This window comes from Oncorhynchus mykiss, chromosome 23 (assembly GCF_057628025.1).
Source record: "Oncorhynchus mykiss isolate SJ-2025 chromosome 23, ASM5762802v1, whole genome shotgun sequence".
NCBI classification, from domain to species: domain Eukaryota; kingdom Metazoa; phylum Chordata; class Actinopteri; order Salmoniformes; family Salmonidae; genus Oncorhynchus; species Oncorhynchus mykiss.
In genome coordinates this window covers 30,614,653-30,623,433 of record NC_143044.1, presented here as the reverse complement: position 1 = coordinate 30,623,433, position 8,781 = coordinate 30,614,653, and the positions used below count along the sequence as shown (strand labels likewise).

General features: G+C 40.5%; 1 protein-coding gene across 1 annotated transcript in view; it reads left to right on the top strand.

The window, feature by feature from the left end:
* Window positions 1-568: 568 nt before the first annotated feature.
* LOC110502744 (cytohesin-1) overlaps window positions 569-8,781 on the top strand; it is a 46,114-nt gene continuing 37,901 nt past the window's right edge. The window contains exon 1 of the mRNA XM_090217270.1: window positions 569-890. Within this exon, the coding sequence (XP_090073396.1) occupies window positions 809-890 (82 nt within the window). The 5' untranslated portion in view covers window positions 569-808. The remainder of the gene's footprint in view (window positions 891-8,781) is intronic.

Here is an 8,781-nt window from a genome sequence, read left to right as displayed (position 1 = left end):
CCTAAACCTATTGCTGTTACATTGAACTGGGTACATTGAATATGAATGAGAGTCATCCAACATGCTGTAATAGAAATAAGGCCATGCTCATGAGATTTTTTTTTGTCCTCACTCATCTTAAACGGCACTGGTACATGTATGATTGTAAGTGCTGTATATAGCCAGTGTGTGTGTGTGTGTGTGTGTGTGTGTGTGTGTGTGTGTGTGTGCAGTACCTATAGTGTGACTTGGATGCCTAGCAGGTCTGAGTGGGGGATTATGATGTGTGTGTGGGTGGATGTGAAACAGGAGGTGTGTTTATGAGTCTGTATGAGTGGAGCAGCAGGCGTGTGTGTGTGTGTGTGTGTGTACGTGTGTGTGTGTGCGCACGCACGCGTCTGCATGTGTGTGTGTCTAATATGTCATCAGCTCTAAGAATATCTCAGCAACTGCTAGAGAGAGAGGGTGCTGGAGAGAGTGTGTGTAAGCAGCACCTTGAAAAATATAGAGGTCAAGTGAACGAATGAGATTGAAGAGGAGAGAGAGAGAGAGGGGAGTGAGAGAAAAAGAGAACGTACTAATTGTAGTCAGTTAGTGTGTGGCAGAGGAGGGGAGAGAGCGCTGGAGTCTGGAAAGCTGAACCTAGAGAGGATGCTTCACTTTTGTGATTCATAAACTTATGCGTGGAGGGGGGGCTGCTTGGAGGGACAGACAGAGACAGAAGAAGAGAGAGGACAGCAAAAAGAGGAGAGACGCTAAGAACATTGGGGCTCTTAGCTTCAACACCTAGTTCAACTCACACAGGCCACACAAACACACACACAGTGCTATGATGGGGACGGTTAGTGAGCTGTGTGCCTCCAGTTTCCAGACTTTTCTTTGTCCAACAGCAAGACCTGCAGCAACTCAAGGTAAGTCATCCCTCATCTCTGATGATCAAGGATAACACAGAAAAGCTGAACAACTTATTTCCTACGGGCCAAAACAAGAGGACCACAATGGAAATAAGTTGATCAACTTTCGTCTGTTATCCGCAATGATTTTAAATACATTGTTTTCAGATGTGTAGTTGAATTGTGCTTTTAAATTGTCAAATAAATTAACACATTTCAAGAGAGAGAGAGAAAGTGTGTCTGAGTGTGCGATGAGTCTTTATCTTTATTTTTGTCTCGCTTTCCCCCCCTCTCTCTCCCACTACCTCTCTCTCTTTCCCGCTCTGTCATTTCTTTCTTCAAAGCCAAACTCTGTAAATAAAGTTCTAATTCAAGCACAAAGCTGCCAAGTCCCTCTCTACTTCCATCCTGTTTATCGGTTTCTCTTCTCAAGTGCAAGTGATTTAAAACACAGACTATATAATTACATATTTACTGTGAGCAATTGCTAACAGTGAATATGTAATTACATTTTTATTACATTTACATTTTGGTCATTTAGCAGACTCTGTTATCCAGAGCGATTTACAGTCAGTATATTAAACTAAGGTAAACAAGAATATAGCAAGTAAAAAGATTGTGTTACTGTTATCGTGAATGTTGTAGTTAAGCAGGCTACTTGCAGGTATATATTTGTATTAGAAAATACCAAAAACATGTATTCTACTGTAATTAAACTGTTAGAAAATAGGCTACATGAATTGTAGTTCAGGTTAGTGAAATACAAATGACAAAATAGGTATTGAAAGTATCGAAATACCTAATGTACTGTACTGTATTGCCTGCCGTTGACACTAGCTACCTGCACTGTAAATCTGCAACAGTTTACTTACCACTGTGCATCCAGTAATGCACTGTAAATTCTAGAAATACAGCATGTTACTGTAATCAGGTGTTCCAGGAATATGCAGGCAATTTGTGTTACAGTAAAGGTCCTGTAAATCTACAGTAATTTACTGGCTTCTGTGCTGCCAGTAATTTACTTTAAATGTACAGTAACCTACTGCCTACTGTGCTGCCAGTAATTTACTGTAAAAATGAAAGGATTTTTTTTTACAGTAAATCTTTCGCTGACTAGGAGCTTACACAAGATATTTTCAGATTTTCAACCGAGTATGGCAGGTAAGCATTACTCTATATAAATATACTTAATGTGATATGTTACTGAAAACAACTGGGAACTATTTTCTCTCTTTCTTTTGTATGTACTGTATCATAGCACGGTAATGAAGGGAGAGAACACACTCGACTCTTACACTCTTGCAAATGAAAGGGTGCCTGGAACCAAAATAATGATCACATCAAAAGTGAAAAAGGCTAGCATTGTTTTAAAGTACTAGTAAAGAGATTAAAGTAATACAAATATGTATTTAACATGTTTGTTCTACATAATGGCCGCGTTCCTGCCCGATAACATTGCAGATGCTTGCCAAGCCTTACAAAGCCTGCATAGGTATTTCAAATATCATCTATAAGCTAACCATATGATATAGAAATCTGGTGCCCGACAGCACCAGACAGCATGTATTAAATGTGTAATATCAGGGTAACAGCAATGTATGCTAACAAGATACTATGTAGGCTAGCAGTGCAATGGAAGCAGTACAAAGACAGGTATGGCATAGGGCCTACATTGTGGATAATGGCATCACAGGTTTCGCAGACTAAACGTAGCACTCAATATAAACAATATAGGCAACAAGTAGCATTAGTAGTGCTGGGCTAACAGTGTTGGCACAGTATACAGTATATCAATTAACAGTTGGCTAGAGTCAAGGCTCTAAATAAACTTTTTTATTTGGTAGCACTGGTGCTTCTAACGTTGAAAAGTAAGGAGCACCAGACAAAATTTAAGAGCACAATAATTTATATATATTTTTTACTGCAAATTACTGTTCTATCATTCTTTCTTAATGTAGAATGTAACATACAAAACTGAACATTAATTGTATTCAAACGTGCAACAGCAAATATATTTATAAAGTTTAGGCGACAAAATCTTTATGCATTTAAAAGTACAGGTAACAGATAATGAAAATAATAATAAAAAACTATGTAACTAATAATGTTAATGTTGTAACAAGGCAACATGCTGACTATTAACTGACACTTGGATAATGTAATAAATGTTTAGTCTCCTCTCACAATAACTAATCAATTTCTTTGATCTAGAATTTAGCTAATACATCAACTTGCTTTTAGGGTTAGGGTTTAGGGTAGGAGTATCCCAAGGATCCCGGATGGCACTAATCCTTTTCCCAGATAGTGTCTTCAATTGTGCCAATAATGTTTGCGAAGGACACCTCATTTCCATATGTCGGGTTGATTTATAATCCATTATTTTCTGGGTGAGTAACTTGGGTCTGAATTTGGTTACAGCCTCTTTGGCAATGCAATAAACAGTGTTAAATTTAATCTCCAGCTCAGTTAGCTCCGCCTGTTGACCGACTTGGGCTGCCACCTGTTGCCTGTCAAATACGGCTACCTGGTAGTAGACATATTGATGTTGCTCCAGCCTTGGCTACTGATCATGACTCTCATTGCTATTATATTACACATAAGAGTCATTGGATGAAGGCGTCTTCTGTGTGATGGAGTTTTGTTGTTGTATATTAACACGTTAAAAGGTTACATTAATACACACCTTTTATAGGGTTAAGGTTAGTGTTACAGCACTTGTTACAGCACTTGTTTACGGGAAACAGACGGAAGTCAGAGGCAACCTTCTGTGCTAATTAGCTATCTAGCTTGCTCCGAACAATTCTGTGTAATTATAAGTGTATCGGAAGTGAAGTTTCATTGGTTGGAGGCACGCATAGCTGAATGAATCTGTGCACAACTGCTACAGCAAGTGTGTCTTTTTTATTTGAATAATTATTTATCCCTGATGAAAGTTAAGGGCCATATGTTTCGAAAGCCGTATTGCAAGCGATGACCTTTCTAAATGTTAAACCACAGTGTCGGGATTGTAGTTCACATGAGCTAGTCGTGGGCGAAACTAACCACTGAAAACTGTAGGGAAAGGCAGAATGCAACCTAGAGTTTTGGAGAGCTACTCCAGCCCCTGCCCCAATGCACTTGTCCCCGCACTTTATGTGCTTTTGACTTGTTATGTTTTTTATTGGACAATTTTTTTAGCCACACGGTGCTCCCAAAACAAAAGTACTGGTCATGGGGGCAAAAATTTGGTCACACTTTAGAGCCATTTGCTAGGGTACCGGGTGGCTAGCATAGGCGACAGTGGTGAGCTAGCACGATAGGCTAGCAGGCCGCAGGCTGTGGATAGTAGCACACAATAGACCAGTATATACAATGGGCTAGCATGCTAAGCTAGGCCATCGGCTAGCAGTAGCGGACAGTATATACAGGGGGCTAGCACGCCATAATAATTATCAATTATCAATCAATTATTGATTCACTACTTTAAGGCCACACCCTGACACCAATGTGTAATTCTAAACTAGTATAACACTTTTATCACTGCTATTTTAATTTTACATCCTGTATTTTTCTTTCTACAGATTACGTCGATATGAGAATGACTGAAGAGGAGACAGGACCACAGTTTAAAGCCTGTGCATGCCTGCTGTGCTTATATCCCGTTGACTCCAGAGTACAACCAGATGAGAATGTTGTTGCTCCAGGAACCAACGGTAGCTTGTTCGTTGCTGGGCTACTATTGGGCTGAAACATACAGTAAATGTCATATGTCCCTGCTACTTGATGTATAGAGAACTAGATTGGACTACAGTATTTTAGCTTTTTTTACTATAGATTTTAGGGTAGGTTTTGCAGTTATATATATATATATCTAAAATCTAAAATTGTTGGTCCCATGTTTCATGAGCTGAAATAAAAGATGCCTGAAAATGTCAATAAGCACAAAAAGCTTATTTGTCACGCCCTGACCATAGTTTACTTTGTATTTTCTATGTTTTGATTGGTCAGGGTGTGATCTGAGTGGGTATTCTATGTTTCATGTCTTGTTTGTCTATTTCTATGTTCAGCCTGATATGGTTCTCAGTCAGAGGCAGGTGTTCGTCATTGTCTCTGATTGGGAACCATATTTAGGTAGCCTGGGTTTCACTGTGTGTTTGTGGGTGATTGTTCCTGTCTATGTGTTTTCGCCAGATAGGGCTGTTTAGGTTTTCGTTACGTTCATCACGTTCTTTATTTTGTAGTGTTTGTACTGATTCGTGTTTTACGTTTGTTCATTAAAACATGGATCGCAATCTACACGCTGCATTTTGGTCCGACTCTCCTTCTCACGAAGAAAACCGTTACATTATTTCTAAATTTTTGTGCACAAATTTGTTTACATCCCTGTTAATGAGCATTTCTCCATTGCCAAGATAATACATTCTCCTGACAGGTGTGATATATCAATAAGATTAATAAACAGCATGATCATTGGCCTTTTATTGTGCTGGGGACAATCAAAGGTCACTCTAAAATGTGCCGTTTTGTCACAGAACACAATGCCACAGATGTCTCAAGTTTTGAGAGAGTGTGCAATTGGCATACTGACTGCAGGAATATCCACCAGAGCTGTTACCAGAGAATTTAATGTTAATTTCTCTACCATAAGCCACCTCCAATGTTGTTTTAGAGAATTTGGCAGTACATCCAACTGGTCTCACAACCGCAGACCACGTGTATGGCGTCATGTGGGCGAGTGGTTTGCTGATGTCAACATTGTGAACAAAGTGCCCCGTAGTGGCGGTGGGGTTATGGTATACAGAGTGCCCCGTAGTGGCGGTGGGGTTATGGTATGGGCAGGCATAAGCTACGGACAACGAACACAATTGTATTTTATCGATGGCAATTTGAATGCACAGAGATACCTTGATGAGATCCTGAGGGCCATTGTGGTGCCATTCACCCTCTGCAATCCCCTCATGTCTTAGCATGATAATGCACGGAGTAAGGTCTCAAGGATCTATACACAATTTCTGGAAGCTGAAAATTCTCAGTTCTTCCATGGCCTGCATTCTCACCAGACATGTCACCCATTGAGCATGTTTGGGATGGTCTGGATCAACATGTACGACTGTGTGTTCCAATTCCGAACAATATCCAGCAACTTCGCACAGCCATTGGAGAGGAGTGGGACAACGTTCCACTGGCCACAACCAACAGCCTGATCAACTCCATGCAATCAACAGCCTGATCAACTCTATGCAATCAACAGCCTGTCACGCTGCATGAGGCAAATGATGGTCACACCAGATACTGACTGGTTTTCTGATCCACGCCCCTACTTTTTTTTAAAGGTATCTGTGACCAACAGATGCATGTCTGTATTCCCAGTCATGTGAAATCCATAGATTAGGGCCTAATGAATTTATTTCAATTGACTGATTATCTCAGTAAAATCTTCAAAATCGTTGCATGTTGTGTGCATGTTGTGTTTATATTTTGGTTCAGTGTATATATAATAATACTTTCAGGTCTATATTCCTGCTTATAGGAACAGGGGCTTCTGTTTGTTCTGTACGGGGATATGTGTTTTCAACCAAACTGAACAATACAATGTCATATACACACCAAAAAATGAGGGTTCCTTAAGGGTTCTTTGGGAAAGGTGATTGTTTTATGTGAATCCATAATGACTCAAATAAAACTTTGAGCTCTTAAGTGGTTCTGTACATTCGTCAAAAGGGTTATTTTCTCTCTGAGTGATAATTAAATGTAGAGGAGGTGGCTCATTAGACTATTTTGGTGCGTGATTTGTGCACTGTTCTTTTTGTGCAACCGTAAGAGTGTCTTTCCAGGTTATCTAATGTGTTGTGTACACTGAATTCACAAAACATTAAGAATACCTGCTCTTTTCATGAAATTGACCTCCCATGTGAATCCAGGTGAAAGCTATGATCCCTTATTGATGTCACTTGTTAAATCTGCTCCAATCAATGTAGATGAAGGTGAGGAGACCGGTTAAAGAAAGATTTTTAAGCCTTGAGATAATTGAGACATGGATTGTGTATGTATGCCATTCAGAGGGTAAATGGGCAAGTCAAAGGATTTAAGTGCCTTTGAACAGGGTATGGTAGTAGGTTCCAGGTGTATCGGTTTGTGTCAAGAACTGCAAAGCTGTTGGTTTTTTCACGCTCAACGGTTTCCGTGTGTATCAAAAATGTTCCACCACCGAAAGGACATCCAGCCAATTTGACATAACTGTGGGGGCATTGGAGTCAAAACGGTGCCAACATCTTTGTGGAATGCTTTCGACACCTTGTAGAGTCCTTGCCCTGATGAATTGGGGCTGTTCTGAGGACAAAAGGGGGGGTACAACTCAATAATAGGAAGACATTCTTAATGTTTTGAACACTCAGAGTATGTGGAATCATAATGACTCAAAGGTCTTCAATGATCTTCAAAAAGATAATGGTGCCGGAGGGGTTGGCGGCCCTTTTAAGGGCTCTTAACCAATTGTGCTATTTTGTATGGTTTTTTGTATTGTTTGTAACTTATTTCGTATATAATGTAGCTGACACTGTCTCTTATGTGGCGCAGCAGTCTAAGGCACTGCATCTCAATGCAAGAGGTGTCACTACAGACTCTGGTTGTATCCAGGCTGTATCACATCCGGCTGTGATTGGGAGTCCCATAGGGCAGCGCACAATTGGCCCAGCGTCATCCGGATTTGGCCGGGGTAGGCTGTCATTGTAAATAAGAATTTGTTCTTAACTTGCCTAGTTGAATAAAGGTTAAATAAAATAAATACAAAATACAAAACAAATATGACCAAAAAGAGCTTCTGGATATCAGCGATTACTCACCACTAACTAGACAAAGATTTTTTCTTTAATGAGTCTGATGCGAAGGATATACTTTTGCAGGCCCAAATCCCCACTATTCGCATGAAGAAAAGATGGAGATACAGGGGGTGCAAATCCGAGTACCTTGTGAGAATTCGTTGGCGAATGAGTAACCCGCCTCTACCATCCGTTCTATTGGTCAATGTGCAATCACTGGAGAATAAACTGGATGACCTCCGTTCGAGACCATCCTACCAATGGGACATTTAAACACTGTAAAATCTTATGTTTCACCGAGTGGTGACTGAACGACTATTCGGATAATATACACCTGGCTGGGTTTTCAGTGCATTGGCAGGACAGAATCGCTACGTCAGGTAAGATGAGGGGTGGTGGTGTGTGTCTATTTGTCAATAACAGCTGGTGCGCGATGTCTAATATTAAGGAAGTCTTACCTAATGATAAGCTGTAGACCACACAATCTACCATCTATATTTTTCATAGCCGTCTATTTACCACCACAAACCGATGCTGGCACTAAGACCACACTCAACGAACTGCATAAAGCCATAAGCAAACAGGAAAATGCTCATCCAGAAGCGGCGCTCCTAGTGGCCGGGGATTATAATGTGTTTTACCTCATTTCTACCAGCGTGTCATCTGCAACCAGAGGAAAAAAATCTCTAGACTACCTTTACTCCACACACAGAGACACGTACAAAGCTTTACCTCCCCCTCCATTTGGCATATCTGACCGTAATTACATCCTTCTGATTCCTGCTTACAAGCAAAAGCAGGAAGTACTGGTGACTCACTCAATGCGGAAGTGGATGCTAAGCTACAGGACAGTTTTGCTAGCACTGACAGGAATATGTTCCCCGTATTCATCCAATGGCATTGAGAAGTATAACACCTCAGTCACCGCCTTCATCAATAAGTGCATCGACAACACCGTTCCCACTGTGACCGTAAGCACACATCCCAACCAGAAGCTATGGATCAAATCAAATCAAATGTATTTATATAGACCTTCTTACATCAGCTGATATCTCAAAGCGCTGTACAGAAACCCAGTCTAAAACCCCAAACAGCAAGCAATGCAGGTGTAG